This window comes from Antedon bifida, chromosome 3, assembly GCF_963402885.1.
Source record: "Antedon bifida chromosome 3, ecAntBifi1.1, whole genome shotgun sequence".
Classification (NCBI taxonomy): domain Eukaryota; kingdom Metazoa; phylum Echinodermata; class Crinoidea; order Comatulida; family Antedonidae; genus Antedon; species Antedon bifida.
The window spans coordinates 24,449,662-24,469,203 of NC_136228.1; the positions used below are offsets into that span (position 1 = coordinate 24,449,662).

Sequence of the window (19,542 nt, forward strand, 5' to 3'; positions counted from 1 at the left end):
CGCTTGATTTCTAAATCAATTCATTCCCGAAAAATACTCTGCTTTTGGCCATTATTTACTTTTATTTCACCCTAAACCATTCATGAGCTTTTAATCGAAAAGCAGAGAGTAGCTAAATAGCTTGTTTTTATATCAGCAATAACATTTACAGTAAAAAAACAAGAAAAAATGGGTAAATTTCTAGAAATAAGGTCAAAATCATTCAAGCGTCGCTGGAGTTAGCTCCGTGGCGTTAGTTAAGTTGAGGTATGAAGCTGTCGTTGATAACGCCACGGACGTGGCGTAGTGAGTTGCGTTATTAACGCCACTGCCTAGTTCACACGCAAGGCGTAGGCTACGCAAGGCGTACGCCAGGGCTTACGCCATACGTGTGACCAGGCTCTCAGACTCCCAGTTTGTAGGTAAATTTATGAGCCCTTGGTTTAACACAAGTAGGTAAATTTATGGGCCCTTGGAGAATAAACTTAAAACTGAGATATTGCAATACTTTGACAATATTGTAAATACGTATTAACTATTTTTGGTCGTCCTTTGAATCGAAATTTCCTTACTGTGAATGTGGTTACTGTTGATATATAAACACATATACAAAGAACATTTATTACTGTGACTGTGGGTAGGCTCTACTGCTGGATATATAAACACATAATATACAAATAAAAACTGTATTACTGACAGTTGCTTCTCAAAGTTTGTATTAATTAATAATTATAAAAAATATAAACGTCGTAGTGGTGTATCGTTACATGTACTTTACTATTTCAATCGACTATAACAGGAACAGTTTTAAAAAAGTATTAAAACGTAAATGTTATGGTTCAGTGATTTTGTTTGATTTTGTGATAATGGAATAGTCCATGGGGGATGGGAACCCTGCTGGACACCCAAGCCTAGAGAGCTGTATCCAAGGAGACATCTCTCTCTTTGGCCTGGGTGACTGGCAGGGAGAGGTGTGTTCTCCTTGCCTATAAAGCAAATAATAAATGCTAAGAATTTGTAATGAATTAATTAAACTGCCATAAACTGAGGCTGTTTTGCTTGCCTGTTTTTATGCCAATAAATGTTTGTTCAGACGAGTTACCTGGTATTATTATTGCACGTGTCAACCGCAATCCCACACAAGTTAGGGAGGCCAGAGCCTTTTACAGTGGTGTCAGAAGTGGGATTGAACACAAGACAAGATAAAGGTAAAAAGTACGTTATTCAAGGAAGCAGCCTCAGTTTATGGAAGACCTATACTTTTTACATAATCATATTATATACTATTTATGATGGCTATGGAAAACGGAGAAGGTCCTTCTACACAGGAGATTTTACAAACAATAGCAACTGCACTTCAAGGCATCAACGTCCATCATGTTCATCCTGGAATCAAGTTGACCAAGTTTAGAGGTTCCAAGGCAACCAACGAACCTTCGTTGACTGAGTGGCTGGAAGATTTCTCAGCCTACGCAAATCAGTATGGACTGGCAGACGCCAAGAAAGCTCAAGCCTTGTTGGACCATTTAGGTGGAAGTGCTAAAGAAGAACTGATGTGTTATGGGGTTGATGTGCGAAGCAACCATGAGCGAATAATCAATGTGTTGAAAGAACGTTTTGGTCCACTTGAGACAAATGCTTCGTTGAGTGAGACTCTACATAATCGTGTACAACAAGATGGAGAAAGCCTGGCAGAGTTTAGTTTAGCACTAATGAGACTGTATGGAAAAATGGAAACAGCAACGACAGATGCTGGTGAAAGAACTGCAATGGCAAGACTAAAAGATAATACTCTGAAAGAAAGACTGGTTAGAGGTGTCCGCGAAAAATGGGTGCAGCGAGAGTTGCGGCGAATAGAAATTGATTGCAGGGGCAGGACGTTTATGGAAATGCGTAGAAGTGCACTTGATTTTTTCCAAGATCAGGAACCAATCTCTAGAAGGTCCCATGGTGTATACGAGGTGCATGCTGACCAAGTGGCGAATACTTTTCATCGTGACCAAAACAACCAATCAACCGGGAGTCATGAGTTATCCAAAGAGGTCAACACCCTGAAAGATGAAATGGCCAAATTAAGGTTGGTGATCGAGAAAATGGATAGGCCATGGAGTACAAGTCCTAAAAGCAGGTCAATTAAAGATGCCAAGTGCTACGAGTGTGGGCAGAAAGGTCATTATAAACGCCAGTGCCATAACACAAATCGGTCACAGGACACCTATTCACAAAGATCCTACCAACCACAGCCAAGCTTCAAATCTCAACCAGCTTACCACCAAGCACCAGTTCCCCAACTTCAAGGAGCCTACCAAATTCGACCTACACCTCAACAGATGCACCAGCCACAGGCAGTCAATCAACCCGGACCAAATTACCAACCACCAATAACTAGTCATCCACAGACAACTTACCAGCCACAGGTAGTCAATCAACCTAGACCAACATACCAACCACCACTAACTGGTCAGCCACAGGCAACTTACCAGCCGCAGATGAACTATTCATCTCAGAAAACCATGCAGCAACAGCGAACCACACAACCAGCTATGCAGCAGTCGGCAGGAGTACAGCACCCGGAAAACTTCTGCCCTCCGCCATCAGAGGCAAGGTGGTAGGAGGGAGTGATAAACTGCCTATTGTTGCACATGAGAGTAGGGTGAAAAGTGAGGATCAAACTGAATCGACTAGGTTGGGACTACTGGCGCCGAGCCCGAAAATGATGTTGGATATTGCTGGTGCACGGATCGGCTGCATTCTTGATACAGGAGCCGAAGCCTCAATAATCCCAACTGATGTATACAATTCAATACTGAAGCCTCGTATTGGTCCAATGGAAAACCTAGATTCCGCTATTAAGATTGTTGGAGTTACAGGAACCAAAATAGCAGTTGAAGGTTATGTACAGATACCTGTTACCATAGGAAATAAGACGGTCGTCGTTGGGTTTCTGGTGGTAGAAGGCAATTCACCTAAATGTGGACGTAAGCAAGATTTTCCTTTGATACTAGGATGTAATGCCCTACGATTATTCATTGATACACCAGATGAAAACCTAAGCATGGTGATTAATAGCCTGAAGATGTCTAATGAAACAGCAGAGTCCAAAGTAACATGTGGGAAACGTGGTGTACTAACCAAAGATTTGTTAGAAGTCGTTCCCCCACGATCAGTAAAAAGACTAGAATGCTGTTTTGATGCCACATGTAGGCTTGATAATGATGTTAAGAGTCTATGGTTAATTAAATCATCCAGTGATAGAGAAGGTCTGGAGGTAATTGAAGGTTGTGTATCCGGAGTTTCACAAGTGAGTCTGCTTGTTTCGAATTCGACTGACGAAGAACTAATCTTAAAACCCAAAACCATGGTAGCAGCAGCAGTAGAGCTAGTTCAACAAGCTCATGTAGTTACATTCCAGACAGATGATGTTCTACAAGTAGATGTTAGAGAAGTTTATACTGATGAGAGTCAAGTAATTAACAGCTCACCCATTCCACTAACGCAAATAAATACCTGTGAGAGACATGTGTGTAGAGATGGCACAATCTTGGAACTACCATTTGGAGTAAGTCTCAATAACATCGATCCTGATGAAATTGACCAAGTTGCAAGATTGCTTGTAGATCATAAAGAGGTTTTCTCAACTGGCGAGTTCGATCTTGGATATTGTGATTTAATTCCACATGAAATCAAAGTCTCCACTGACAAGCAAATCCGTATGCCCTATCGTAGAATACCACCATCACAAATGGCCGAAGTCAAACAGCTGCTACAAGGCATGCTCGATAAAGGAATTATACAGAAGTCCTCTAGTCCGTATGCTAGCCCAGTAGTACTTGTACGGAAAAGCTCAGGAGCACTGCGACTGTGTGTGGATTATCGACAACTCAATGCAATCACAATCAAGGATTCGTTCCCGTTACCTCGGATTGACGAGACTCTTGAAGCTTTAGGTGGAGCCAAATATTTCTCACCTATGGATCTCTCTCATGGATATTTTCAAGTTTCGATGCACCCAGACTCCGTCCCATTAACAGCTATTCGAGTTCCTTGGGGGTTATTCGAATTCAATCGCATGCCTCAAGGATTGTGTAATAGTCCAGGAACATTCCAGCGAATTATGGAAAATATATTTGGTGATCTAAACCTCGAAAAATTGATATTGTATTTGGATGACATCCTTGTATTTTCAAACACTTTTGAAGAACATTTGGACCGGTTAGCTGAAGTATTCAGGAGACTACAGAAGTGTGGTTTGAAGTTAAAAGGTGGAAAATGCAAGTTGTTCCAGACTGAAGTAACTCATCTAGGTCATATCGTCAACAAAAATGGAATATCGGTAGACCCAAGTAAGGTAGAGAAAGTTATGCGGTGGCCTACTCCCAAAGATTCATCGCAAGTGAGTTCATTCTTGGGACTTGCATCTTACTATAGACGATTCATATCTGGCTTCTCGAAAGTTGCTGCTCCATTACATGGATTGACCGGAAAGAAAACCAGAAATGCGGGGAAGAAGCTATCGTTTGAATGGAGTGGACAAGCCGAAACAGCATTCCAGACACTGAAGAAAGCACTATCAACAGCACCTGTCTTGGCCTACCCCATATTCGGTAAGGAGTTTGTTATAGAAGTGGACGCTTCTTTCAATGGTCTAGGAGCATGCTTAATGCAAGCAGACGAAGATGGAAAACTTCACCCCATATCATATGCCAGCCGCAGCCTTCGTGGAGCTGAAAAGAATTATGCAGATCTCTCAAGCTTCAAAGTAGAACTTCTCGCTCTGAAATGGGCTGTAACAGAAAAGTTTGGATCATACATTAGAGGATCAAAATGCACTGTCTTTACAGATCATAACCCATTAGTTCATTTAAGGACAGCCAAGTTAGGAGCAACGGAGCATCGTTGGGTGGCTCAGCTCGCACCTTTCAATATCGACATTAAGTACAAACCTGGGAAGAGCAATCAGTGTGCAGACGCACTAAGCAGATGTCCAGATGCTGAAGTATGTGATGTTACAGTAATGGTAAAAGAAGTGACAGCCTGTAGTTTAGTACCCATCAACATCCGAAATGCAAATCAAACTACTAAAGAAATTCACCCTCAAGATGAAACACATAGTTTGTTTCCGTCCTACACTCACCAACAATTAGCTAACCTCCAGAGAAGCGATGCAATATTGGCAAAGGTTTGGGAGTATTGGCAAATCAACTGGAAACCTGGGCAACCAATTACTGATAACTCTGTTGGACTAAGAGGATGGTTAAAACAGATAACACATTTAAAGGAGTGGAAAGGAGTACTATACCGAGAAGTTAAATGTAACACAGGTGACTGTCGACAACTACTCATTCCACATAGTCTTCGCAACAAAATGCTAGAGATGGCACACGATGGATGGGGTCATCAAGGTGCTAATAGGACTATTGGCATTTTAAAGACAAGATGTTTCTGGCCTGGACTTCAAGATGATGTCCGACAACATATTAAGAAATGTTTCACTTGCACAACATCCAAGACAATTTGTCCCATGATTCGCATGCCTAGACGCCATCTAATCGCATTCCGTCCATTTGAGTTGTTAGCTATTGATTTTCTCAAACTTGATAAGGGCAAAGGTGGTTACGAGGATGTCTTGGTTCTAACAGATGCGTTTACTAAGGTTGCACAAGCTATACCCTGCCGAAATCAGTCAGCCATAGTAGTAGCGAAAGTCCTTCAAGAGAAGTGGTTCAATTATTATGGTGCACCACAGCGGCTTCACTCCGACCAGGGGAGAAACTTCGAAGGCCTAGTCATTAAGGAACTTTGCAAACTCTACAACATTCACAAATCCAGGACCACGCCATACCACCCGCAGGGCAATGGCCAAACAGAGAGATTTAACCGTACCCTTTGTGGAATGATAAGATCTATTGATCATAAACAACGACGAAAATGGCCAGAGCTGCTTGGACATTTAGTGTTCTTGTATAATTCAACACCCCACAGTGTTACTGGTGTTTCACCATTTCGCCTACTATATGGACGTGAACCGTTTACGCCATTAGACCAACTTCTCAACAATTCACGGGAAAACTGGGAAGATGACTTTATCGAACAACAAGCTGATGCTATACAACAAGCCCATCAAGTGGCAAAAGATAGCATTGAACGGAAACTAGAAAACTCTACACTGAAGCAGAATATACATAAGATGAGTCCACAACTGAGCGTTGGAGATCGTGTACTGTTGAAAAGGTGTGCTTTTGAAGGCAGACACAAGTTAGAAGACAAGTTTCATCATGATGCCTACATCATAGTTTGGGTTAACGACGCTGGAGACGTTTACAAGATTCGGCCTCTTCTGGGTGGCCCGACACGTACTGTAAATAGAAAACTCTTAATTGTTGATCCAAGGGAAGCAACAACTGAAGACATTGTAGGAAGTGACTCAGATGAAGAAGATGATATGCCAACCTGGGTATTTACACATCATGACTTACCACAGCAGGATGCAAGACACCAACCAGTAGAACCTCAACTCAGACGATCATCAAGATCAACTAGAGGTTTTCATAGTAACCCTGAGAAATGGCCAAAGTCTACAGTTTCTCGCCATTAAGTGTTGACTTAATTATTTTATGAACTTGAATTTTATGTATGCACACCTTCTATTGGTTTGTGCTACTTTGCTGTAATTGTTAAACCATTTTAAGCTAAATAATCTATGATGATAAAGTGTTTGGTGTTCATCAATATTACCGCATAGGAGTTATTGTTATAATTATGTTACTATTGTTTACCTAATTGTTAATAGGTATTAAGTTTAAGAGTACAGCATGTTATGGTGTCATAATATGGTATTTTGAAAATAATTAGGTACACACAGGTTCTTGTATCATGTAACATGAGATGTATTTATAGATGATTGAAAAGCTGATAATAATGGTTTAAAGTACCACAATCTCTGAAGCTTGTATTATATAATGAATCGATCTGTCACAGAGTAATGGTTATAGGGTAACCTATGAGTTGTTGTAGTTATAGTTTTTGGGGTATGAAGCCGTATGGTGGCACCTATTGGATTGGTCATGCTCCTTGAGCTGTTAGTTGCGTTGGAAAGCAGTCTTATGGGTGAACCTTTAGCAGTGGTCATGAGGTGCGATCAGAACTTTACTGATCGGGTGAGTGTCATGGTAACAAGGGCCATGATGGGTGGACTCGCATTGGAAATTCCTCATACTTCTGCTATTGGGAGGGACCGTACTGGCTCCGTATTTAGTATCTTCACTTTAACAGTTGGCATGACATGATGGTTAGGAGTCCATTGCAGAATGTCTTAACGGGGGGTGGCATCCCAATGCTATTTCAACCAACAATCGGGTATCTAATAATTAGTATACTTTATCTTGCGACAGTGTGTCAGATTACAATACTTGGGGGCCAAGTATAGTCATCACGGGGAACATGTTATGGTTCAGTGATTTTGTTTGATTTTGTGATAATGGAATAGTCCATGGGGGATGGGAACCCTGCTGGACACCCAAGCCTAGAGAGCTGTATCCAAGGAGACATCTCTCTCTTTGGCCTGGGTGACTGGCAGGGAGAGGTGTGTTCTCCTTGCCTATAAAGCAAATAATAAATGCTAAGAATTTGTAATTAATTAATTAAACTGCCATAAACTGAGGCTGTTTTGCTTGCCTGTTTTTATGCCAATAAATGTTTGTTCAGACGAGTTACCTGGTATTATTATTGCACGTGTCAACCGCAATCCCACACAAGTTAGGGAGGCCAGAGCCTTTTACATAAATGTTTTACTGCATTTAGTGGTATATTATTGATAGGCCTATAAAACATTTAAAACAATATTTCGTTACTGAGGGGATAAAGAATATATTTAAAAATTGTTCTTTCCATCCTCTTCCCCATCCCTCAACTCTAATGTTATATACAAAACACAAATTGGGTTTGTTTAAATGAGTTCAAATAAAAAATTTTGGACTCATTTTTAAGACAAGTTTCTCCTTCGGAAGTAGGTCTAATTCCCAGGGTGCTAATTTTAGTTGACTACATAAACGACCTAGATGGTACGCGAGCGAAGTAATTATAATTGTGCCCATCATTAATAGGCCTAAAAGCTTAAGATGGATTATTTTTATTTATTTTTTTAAAATTTTTATTTTATTTCATCAAAACCAACAGCAACGAAAGTTGCCACTTGAAAGTATGAAACAGAAAACAGATACAATAAATACTCTATATGAAGCAATCTTGAATAAATAAGTAAATAGTAAAAAATTAGCCTATTGAGCATGATTATTCAAAAAAAGAATACAATGAGTCTTGAATGAAGAATAACTATTGAAAAAAATATCAACATTAACATTAGACTCACTTAAAAAGTTATACATAGAAGGCAAGCGTGTCTGAAACCCCCTTTTCGAGACATTTACTCTACTAGACGGAACATAAAAAGTGGACTTGACTCTAGTTTTACGAGAAGGAGCATGTAAACTGAAAAGAGAGCAACAGTCGCAACTAAACAAACAATTGACACTCTTATAAAGAAACATTAAATCAGACACACTTCTCCTAAACTAAAGAGGTTCAAGACAATTAACAACATCAAAACGTTTACAAAGAAACCTAACAAACTTGTTTTGAACACGTTGAAGCCTTGTGGCATGAATATCAGAAATTGAATTAAAAATAACTCTAATAACCTCTTAATTCTAACAAGGGGTTTAGGGTAGCTAATTCCCCTACAGTGCCTCCAAATGAAGCCAACCATTCTATTACTCTTACTAACAATGTGGTAAATATGCTTGGAAAATAAAAGTTTGGAATCAAAGAATATTCCCAGATCCTTATGGTATTGGACTTTGTCCAAGTTCTGATTATTAATTTGATAAATAAACGAAATGGGTTTTGATTTAAGATTAATAGTCATTGACTTACATTTGGAGGCATTGAGTTTCATACTCCAAGAATTAGACCACTGCACTAGACCATCCAAATCCTCCTGAAGTAATACTGCATCGTCGTTTGAAGAAATAATACGATATAATTTAATATCATCCGCAAATAAAAGAAACTTGGAAAATTAAGGACTTGTGGTAAAATCGTTGATAATTATGTTAAATAATAAAGGACCAAACACTGAGCCCTGCGGAACACCAGAAAGAATAGGTAACCAATTTGACAATTGACCCTCAACAAGAACTCTCTGCTGCCTTCCACTCACGTAAGATGATAGTAGCTGGTTTAGTTTGCCAATGATACCAAATCTGTTCAACTTGTCGAGAAGGAACTCATGTAACACCCCGTCAAAAGCACGCGAGAAATCTGTATAAACAACATCACATTGATGTTTGTTGTCTATAGAAGAATATGCTGTGCTTAATAAAGTAACCAGATTAGTTTGACATGATCTCCCCGGAGTAAAGCCGTGTTGAGACTCGCTCAAAAAGGGAGAAACATGCTGAGATATATGATTATAAATCATTCTGTCAAATAATTTGGAAATAGTACAAAGGAGTGATACTGGTCTGTAGTAGTTCTTTACATTATTCCGAGCACCTCCTTTGAATATTGGGCAGATGTTGGCCGTTTTCCATATATCTGGAAACAGCCTAGGCCTTTACTTCACACGGTTATTGTTGAACTTTGAGTGTGGTGGCGAAAGCCCACCTCTGGTCCCTGGGCCTTTGTTGTGCAGTGAAGCGTTAAACCACCATTTATACAGCCTAGGAAAAAACTCACAGGAATTGTCTTTAAAAACATGATTAGTGCAGCAATTTGGTAGTGGATAGTACACATCACGCTTCATAAATTATGTGAAACAAATGTCCGCACACATTGGGAAAAGGCACATAAATAAATATTTACACATTGCATTACAGAACTAAAAATACATATATATATATCCAATCTGCAGACAGTACTGTTTCGATCTTATTAGATCTCGTCAGTGCAGCTCAGGTTTTGAAATGAAATGTACAGCAAAACTGGCACAATATATAGGCTGAGCCAGGTATGCGGGACAGTATATATTTATAAATCCTAGCCAAAATAAAGTTGGGTATGAAAATGGGTACCAAAAGTTCAATTAACTAACTCCACTTAATTAGTATGCCTAATTGTTTTCAATTAAGTACCTCTTGACGTAACTGCTTACAACCTATTGAAGAGGATTTTTTGTAATTGTTTTTACCTCCTGTAAGCAGGCACCTGAAAAGTTTCTTGTCAATAATTCAATCTTTGAAATGGGGGGAATCAATGCATGGAATGTGATACAAAATCAAATGGCAATAGACCGGCAGCTCAGAGACATTTGGTTAGATGAACTAACTATAAGATGGTGTAAAAAAAGGTTACCTAAAGTCAATAAAAATGGGTGTCTACCCCGCTGCGTATAGATGTGGGGACCCCGAAAGGTGCTAAAAATTGCAATAGGCCCTACGGAGGGCCTAGAAGTGGGGACAGCATAGATGAGTGACATACCGCTCACAATTAATGCCGAATAAATACTAAATGGGTAATGAGAGCACAAGTACCAGACGCCCTAAAGTTTGAATAGAGATTATTTTATATATTGTAGATACCATCACACGTCCACGTCAAATAGCGAAAATGGGACATCAAGTATTTTGAGAACCGTTTTGATTGTTAAGTTAGCCGGAGCCTTTTTCAGTAGGCTATAAATAGAAAGTTACCGAGTATATCGAGCAACGCGAGTTCTGACAATTTCCTTTTTAACATGTTTAATTAAAGTATATTGTTGTTTGATTGATTTCTGTGTATTAGGAATATTTAAACAAAAACCACAATAGCAATTTTAGTTGATTATGGATTCATTTATTCAAATTCTAAGATAAACGTCTAAGCCAAGTGTAAACGTAAACAAAGCGAGCCATACGGTAAAAACAAGAAAGTAAAAACTAACTAATTTGTTAAAATAGCTAACATTAATTTGCAATTTTTAAATGAAATTCTGAAATTCCAAATATAAGCTTGGGGTTATTTTTTCAAACAAATTCTATAAGGAGTTGAATATATGTGTATATTACTATCAAAGACTAACCAAGATAACATTTTAATGAATTAATCATTAATGGGGTTCGTTGTGAAAAGAGGGTTCACCCGAACTATGAAAAAATGATTGGCTATGGGTTTCACCGGGGGGGGGGGGTTATAGAAAATTACAAATACAAATTTCACATATTGTACTGTCGCTGAACTTCATCATTATTGCTATGATCATCACTGGACTGCCAGAGGTATGTAGCTGAGCATCATTATTATTACGAAACCAGCCATCTAATGTGATACAATGTTTGGCTTGTTGTGCCAAATATTTTTGTTTGTGTTTTCTTTCTCTCTCCTTACGAGGCATCTTGAGAAAAAGCGATGTCAAAAACAGCGCGCAAAAAGTTTGATATGTGCCCTCCTCTGTAGTATGTGAAACAATCTATTTTTAGAAGTTTAACTAGAAATTGTTATGTCACCTCATGATGCTCTTTGATTGGACAGCAATGACACACGACTCGCACATCGTCGGAAATTTCTATTTTTGCCGTTCGTGTAGTCTACTCAGTCTGTGTATACTAACATACACAAATATGTCACACGATTAAAATATTGAAATGAACCTCTAAAAAAAGGGCACATTTAAAATTTAGGGGGCCCGGACCCCGTGGACCACTCCCTTGGAATCGCCCTGAGATAGGTAAATCCCCATATTATTGTGTGCAGTTATATTTCAGCATTGACATCCATTAGAAAGCACCCTACTAGGGGAAAACCCAACTTAATTAACAGGATGGTTAAAATCAGTACCTTTATATACCATAGAGTAAGTAACGCATGATTTACCGAATTTTGCCCTTACATAAATTTACATATTGTAACAAAATTTATTCAACATCAACAGACAGTTTACATTGTTTATGATCAAGACACACAGAATAGTCCAGATCCCTATGTATTTTCGTGTGCAGATCATGGGGAAAGTGTAAACATTGTGTTTTATGAATATTTGAATCATGCTGGTTATATAAACCCATGTTGTAAAATTTCTAAAATTCATCTTTGACCTCTGACCTCAATTTGAATGTCTGACCCATTGAAAACAAAATGGTCATATCTTTGCAACGCTTAGATTAAATTAAATAATTTTAGTGTCAAACTATTTGGGAGATGCATATTAATATTTGTTCTAATGGAAAAGTTTGTCAAAAAATGGCCGGAAGTATGATTTTTGCCATTTTTAACCTTTGACCTACATATCATATAACTCAGTAACTAACAGTTGGACAAACTTTAAATAGGGCTCATATTAATCTGAAGGTATATGTTTCTATTCAGTCTAATAAGAACTTTTTCAAGAAAATGACCCAAAATATTTTTATTGACCTTTGACCTGTACTGGTAGTACACATTTCTATAATCTCAAAAACTATTGGCTGTTTAAACTAATGGTTGTTTTTGTGAAATGGTTCGAAAAATTTTCAGATTAATTTGAGCCCTAAAGTTTTCCAACTGTTAGTTACGGAGTTATTGAGGTCAGAGGTCAAAGATGAATTTTAGAAATTTGACAACATGGGTTTTTATAACCAGCATGATTCAAATATTCATAAAACACAATGTTTACACTTTCCCCATGATCTGCACACGAAGGCACTTTTTTTGACATAGCGATCTGGACTAGAAGCCAAAGTGGCTTGTCTTTGTAGTCCCTAAGCATAAAGCATAGACAGACGCATTACAATTTTTAAAAAAATAATAAAATTAAAAAAATAGTCTATAATAGATGATGATCGATATAACCTTGAAAACTATCCGCGCTTCATCATGGAGGTGCCATTTTAATTCATCATGAATTTTATGTGAATTTGAATATGAATTTCCAACCTCTACTACTAACTAGGCCTAGTTGTGTCTGTGTTTCAAAGAAAACAAGGTTGAGTAGGTCCACTGTGGAGGCCTACCTAGACTAGGCCTAGAGGCTAGTTAGATGGATCATTATACTCCCAGTAAAGCAGAAAAACTGCATCACACTTTAGGAAGCCTACTACTAGAGGCCTCCTACTGGGTCAGTCTAATTACCGAAAATAACCGAAAACAACCGTAAACAACCGAAAACAAACTGAAGACAAACCGAAAACAAAATAAAACTAGATTTAATTCGTCACTATGACGAATTATAGGTTATATGCATTGATTAAAATAAAGATAATTGATTTTTAAAAGATATATTGATTGATTGATTTTCTCAGAATCTTTAATTATTTATAATATATGCTAGGATCTTGCTAACGCAAATACAATAGCCGGTATCGCAATCCGATCAAAGATCCCTCTGCGTATAATGTCATAAACCACAATTGTTACATAATAATAAAGACATAAGTTTCTTTTTATCTAGATTTCATTATAAATCATGTGTATAATCTATACACTAAGAAATAAAATTGAACAAACAATACAAATAATAAAAAAAAATCTTATTTCGTTTCGTTACCCAAGGTGAGGCTCGATCTCGGTACCTTGAATGCTATAGACACGAGCACAGACCACCGAGCCATACACAACTTACTAAAACATGTAGAAAGATTCCTCCGTGTATTTACTATTCAGTAGCCACTTTGGTGCAGATAGATTATTACATACCGCAATGAATTATAATTTATTACTATGATGACATCTTTAAAAATTTTAAAAAATGATGCACTGTCAAACTATATACGTTTAACTTTAATATATGAAATTCTTAAGAAAGAAAGTTAATGTTAAGTTTGTTATTTCGGCCTAAGAAAATGTCATAATTTGTTTGATTGTCGAAATTAATTTTTTTTAATTCAATATGCAATTAATGATGACTTAATCAACTTTTGTTCTCTTAATTTGATAATAAATCATACATATGATACATACACTTCAAGAAAATGAAATAAAAAATAGGTGTTCCCCAGCATTCTGACGATATATATTAATTTTAAAATTTAGCATATTTTCACTATTTTGTTAACTTATACGTGCGTAGCCTGTCACTTTTGACGTGCTTGTATAACGCAATTTCGAGTTGAAAAGTGAATCAAATATGATGATATTATTAAAGAAAGGTTGTAAAACAGAAATCGGGCAAAAAGAGTGCCCATTAACGTTTAACGCGCAGTGCGCGTGCAAAATTCTGCGCACTCGTGGCAATTTTTTAAACGCTTAAAATTGCCTGAAACGTACTCTAATTTCATCGAAAATAAATTTTGACAATTTTAAAACTTTTAAGCGCGCGTACGCATGCGTTATATGCGCTACGCACGTAATTATATTGCCATATGATGAAATACGACCTGAAATTTATGAGTACCAAATTTTGCTTAAAAGTGATTCATGCTTGTGAAGATATGATTACAAACGTGATTTCATTAAATCGCGCGTAGACCGCATAATTTATGATTGCGCACCGTGAAAACATAACCACATCGATTCCTGGCCATAAGGAATATACTCTGAAAAATTGACTTAGCTAGATGAAACTGATGCCAAGATAATTCACGGACAAAATAGTGCTAAGGAAAGAATAAATAAATAAATAAATAAATAAATAAATAAAGATCCTGACAGAATCAAGAGGTTATATGCATATCATGCATATAACCTAAAAATCTAAATACCGAAAACAAATTTGTATAATATTTTTGTTATTGATGGGTGTTTCTAAAGCTAAGACCATACGCACAGAGAGAGAAAACCGCGCGCGCAAAAGCCAAGGAAGACCCTACGAAATGGTAGTGTGCACAAAATACAACTAACAATCGTACAAATTCCGAATGAAATACACCGTAGACTACATTTACTTACAAAATCTATAAACACATTTCGTTTTTAGTCTTTTCAAAAACAAAGCATGATTTTACCTAACTTTGCGTTTTCGTCCCCAGTTTTCGTCACTTAAGTTAATACTGAAGTGATTAAGGGAAAAAACGTTATTTACTCGACTACGGTAATTTTACTGAATAGATTTTATTGTGAATCCTTTATCGTGAGCTGGTTTTAAGTATAAATGCGTTCGTTTCTGGATCAAAAATCGAAAGATTAAAATTAAAATATTTTCATAGATTCTGTAAGTAAATGCGATGTTATCATTGATTGTACGATTTTTAGTTGTATTTTGTGCACGTTACCATTTCGTAGGGTCTTCCTTGGCTTTTGCGCGCGCGGTTTTCTCTCTGTTATAGTTATGTTCTTAGCTTTAGAAACACCCATCAATAGAGGGCAACATTAAAAAAAATATTATACAGAATTTGTTTTCGGTATTTAGATTACTTTATTTTCGGTTGTTTTTGGTTGTTTATGGTTGTTTTCGATTATTTTCGGTTGTTTTCGGTAATTAGACTGACCGCTCCTACTATACCAGGCCTAGGCCTAAGCCCTATTCTATATACTGGAAGAAAAGGCCTAGGGCCTAGGCCTAAATAATAATAAAACAAACAGACTAAAAAAATATCAACATTCGAAAACTTTCGTGGGATATTTGATTGCACTGCAATAATATTATTGAAATGATTTATGCCTAGGCCTAAAACCACAATTATTTTAATGTTCACTTCCTTAAAGATGTATTGTCCCTTGAAACACAAAAAAATGAAGGTCAAAATATTCTAAATTTAAATTGGCCATATCAAAGTAATATTAAAGTTATTCACTTTAAGTCGAAAATTCGAGCCAAAAGCAACAAGTTTACGTAATTAACAGGTAAATTAGTTTGATTACATTTCGTCTGGAAAATCGTCGCGAGCGAAAGTAAACAAAGATTTCAAACCACGAGTACGCATTATGCATATGCTAATTAAGATTGTTTACAACTCGTCACGGTTGAGAAGGTATTTTCACACAGATCATGAGGAAGTTTTATGATTATGCATACAGAGTAGCCAAACAAGCGCGTTTCATTATGGGGTATTTTTGATCGAAAACTTTGACTGGAAGTCAAAGTTATTTTTTAAACAAAAAAACGTCTGTATTTCAGTTAAATGATTTTTTTTTCGACAAATTTTTGGTGATAGTTAATAACTATTATGATACTTCAAAATGACCCACCTTTTTTCGAAATCTGTTATTTTTTATTTTTTTGGAATTAGTCAAAGGGACAATACATCTTTAACAAATACACACACCGGTCTCATCCCCAGATGATATGTGTTTCCAAGAATAATTTGACAATCGAGTTCCTCAAGCTGGCCCACCGTTAAACCTTTCATTGTTCCTTGAGTTCCTACGGGCATAAATACAGGTGTATCAACAGTTTGATGTGGAAGAGATAGTTTACATGTTCTCGCTTTAGTTGTGCTACATTCAGCTAGAATTTGAAGAGATAAACATTTGGAAACGCGTGTCGGTTTGGACACCAATGAACTAATGGGGGCTGCCATTTTTAATGTAGGTAGCGCCCTCTAAGTTGTTTTTTTATTCAGTAAAGTGAGCTGTAAACCGAAGGCTAGAGGGCGCACTCCAGACTGAAAAGCGATTTCAACAGTAGGGGAACCAACAAGATGGCGGCTGTAAATGGGTTCAAAAACATTATTTAATATAAAAAATAATAATCTAATATAATACATAAAAACCATATAAATTACAACACATATTCTTGTCAAAGCACAGTGAAGTTTTTATAAAATTGAATATAATTATTGTTAATCGCAATAGAATGAATAATTTCTTGGTAATCTAGCATTTTTTGTATACGAGGATCAAATAGAATGCGTTCGCGTTTATACGCTTAACGCGCTGCGTTGCGTATAGGCTCAACACAGGCGTAGTAGTGCGTACTGCGTAGGGCATATCTGATTGGTCGAGTCGATTGTAGCCGCCATCTTGTTGGTTCCCTCTCCATGGAGAATCACTTTTGAACTGCGATCTAGCCTTCGGCTATATATACATACATTATATATACATAATATACATTCTTTGGTTTTGAACAAAGATTTTATATAGCCTGGAGTACGCCCTCTAGTGTTCTTATTACATCTCGCTGGTTTTGAATGGGCGGCATGCGAACATTACACACGAAACGCGAACAGGAGATTCTTGTGTGTGTTTACAAGTTTCGTTCTTTGAAAAAAAAAACACAGGATGGGTCGATCTAGGACGGGACACAGACGAACATCATCAGAGATTAGTGATCATTTTCGTCTTATAAATGAACAAGAAGTGGATGATATAACTCTCGACTTTTTTTACAAGCCTCATACGCTTACTCTGTTATTTGGTGCTTTTTTCGCAACTGTGTTTTTCGCATTTACTCGGTAGGCCTACGCGGTACTGTAGAGGCCTAGCCTAGGCCCTCTAGGCCTAGTCTATCCAAAAGTACAGTAGCACAAGAGGGCCGCTACTGCAGTTTCGCACCACACTGTTATATCTTCGATTTCTCACCTAAATTTTCATTTTTAACAAAACATAATATTATGTAACATGTAACATTACGATTCGACCACTTACGAAGTAAATTTTTTAAAATAACAATACTTTTCAAAACATTTTAAACGAATGACAAGCAGAACGCATTCATGACGATACAGAGGAGCGGATTGCTATAAAACAGTCTTAACTGATGGTCTTAACTCCCCGATTAAAGCCGGCTTTATCAGATAGACGGTCTTACTAAAGCCACCCCTGTTAGACCACATTGCTATAAAACAGTCTTAGATAAGACCGCATAAAGTAACAAATTGAGGGCGTACTTTGCGCGTAGAATACCAAATAAGGTAATGTTCGTCACGCTTGTTCAATTCACAATCATAACAGTACGTACATTTCTATGCAAGAAAATCTATTCTAGGCCTATATAAGAATAAAATCACTGTTATTATTTGATTTAACACTTAAAACTTGTTCAATTGGTTGTCTTTGACGATAAATAATACGTAAAAGCAACAAAAAGGGAGGTTTAAGACTGTTTTAAGACTCCTTCAAGTAGGCTTTAATTTTAAAGACCGTTTGCAGGTTAGACCGCGGTATAGCAGTGGTCTATTAATAAAGACTACTTGCTACGTCACAAATTATAGACCGCTTATAGCAGTCCGACCCTGAACTTGCTGTCAACCAGTGATATATAGCCGAAGGCTGGATGGCAAACTATAATGTTATCGCAGTTCAAAAAGTGATTCTCCATGGAGAGGGAACCAACAAGATGGCGGCTGCAATGGATCAATCAGATATGCCCTAAGCAGTACGCACTACTACGCCTGTGTTGAGCCTATCTGCGTGAGAACGATACGCAACGCAGCGTGTTAAGTGTATAAACGCGACCGCATCATGTATGCTTCATTTTCCCCAAAATGTAGAAACTATAAAGGGCAGTGTTATAAAATCCGATTACACATGTATACAAACAACAAAATATTTATTTTTACTTTTGAAAGGCACTTTTTTCAACTGGCGTTAGAGGAAAAATGATAAAATCAGCACTGTGGTCATGTTACAAATATTATACTGATAAAAAATTCCTAGAAAGTAGGAAACCTTTTGCCATTTTTCTCCCTACTGATTATTATTACTATTTTATTAGGATTTTCTTTTTGTGGATTTTCAAAACTTGCGCCATAAATTGAAATGTGCCTATGGTTTATGATTTGTGAATAGCATTGTTTAAAAAAAATAAAATGTTATATGTACGAACTCATCTCCTCGCCGTTTTGAAATGTATGTACAGCATATGGTTCTTTAAAACCACTCTCTATAGTTTAAAATATAAACAGAAAATAAAACATACATTGTTTTCTGGCAATTTTCTGATTCTGAAATGGCCCCAGTTAGATCAAAGTATTCAAGGCATTTTTTATTGTGAAAAGGGTACTTTAACAGTGGCTAAATCATGTGAACATGTTACATAATGGCCCAAAATTGTATGATGTGGGTGTGAAAAAAAATTTATGATGAGAAATCGAAGATATAACAGTGTGGTGCGAAACTGCAGTAGAGGCCTAGTCTAGTCTCCAAACCCAACTACCCAGGCCGGGGTGGGTAGAAAGTCACGTGGCGTGCACACCAGCCATCTTTTTGTCCAACTATGCCTATGTAGAGTATGGAGTCGCTTTGCTTTAAAAATGTATAACGTTCACAAGACTTTAAATATCGAATTTATCAAAGCAATAAATTTGTTTAAAGGTTTTTGTTAAACTTGACCAAGGACCATATTTTTACAACGTATTAGGGATGTACATATGATTTCAGAACAATCGCGAGATTAAGGCTATAGCCGCACGCGCTCACCGTACAGTCGTTGCCATATATATGCTATGACGTCACAGGTGCATCGCAAAAAATCTACTTTATGAGTCCATTAGTTTTGACGTAAAATGTGCAAATGAAATTCTACAAATGTGCAAATCATTTTTTCAACCTAAATCGTTTATTAAAAATGATAACCTAATTCTAAATAGTCACAGGGTTTTCTAAAAATGTTTTGAAGATTGTAATACAGGCTGAAATAATCTGTTTTTGAAAAAAAAAAATCTGAATGTCCGGGGATGCAGGACTGACACGTGGTCGCTGCTCGCTGGAGATGGTAACTTCCATACCGTTGAAATT

At 37.2% G+C, this 19,542-nt stretch overlaps 2 protein-coding genes across 6 annotated transcripts in view; one reads left to right on the top strand and one right to left on the bottom strand.

Moving 5' to 3' along the window:
* LOC144838041 (queuine tRNA-ribosyltransferase catalytic subunit 1-like) overlaps nt 1-16,391 on the bottom strand; it is a 31,306-nt gene extending 14,915 nt beyond the window's left edge. Inside the window, exon 1 of the mRNA XM_078693397.1 lies at nt 16,131-16,391. Within this exon, the coding sequence (XP_078549523.1) occupies nt 16,131-16,385 (255 nt within the window). The 5' untranslated portion in view covers nt 16,386-16,391. The remainder of the gene's footprint in view (nt 1-16,130) is intronic.
* Nucleotides 16,392-17,032: 641 nt separating this feature from the next.
* LOC144838038 (phosphatidylserine synthase-like) overlaps nt 17,033-19,542 on the top strand; it is a 37,999-nt gene continuing 35,489 nt past the window's right edge. For 4 of the 5 annotated variants that reach the window (XR_013611607.1, XM_078693392.1, XM_078693393.1 and 1 more), the window contains exon 1: nt 17,033-17,258. Coding sequence is in view for 4 of the 5 variants with exons in the window: in XM_078693392.1 (XP_078549518.1) it covers nt 17,086-17,258 (173 nt within the window). In the remaining variant the exon portion in view is untranslated. The remainder of the gene's footprint in view (nt 17,259-19,542) is intronic. The other variant, XM_078693390.1, reaches the window with a different exon arrangement.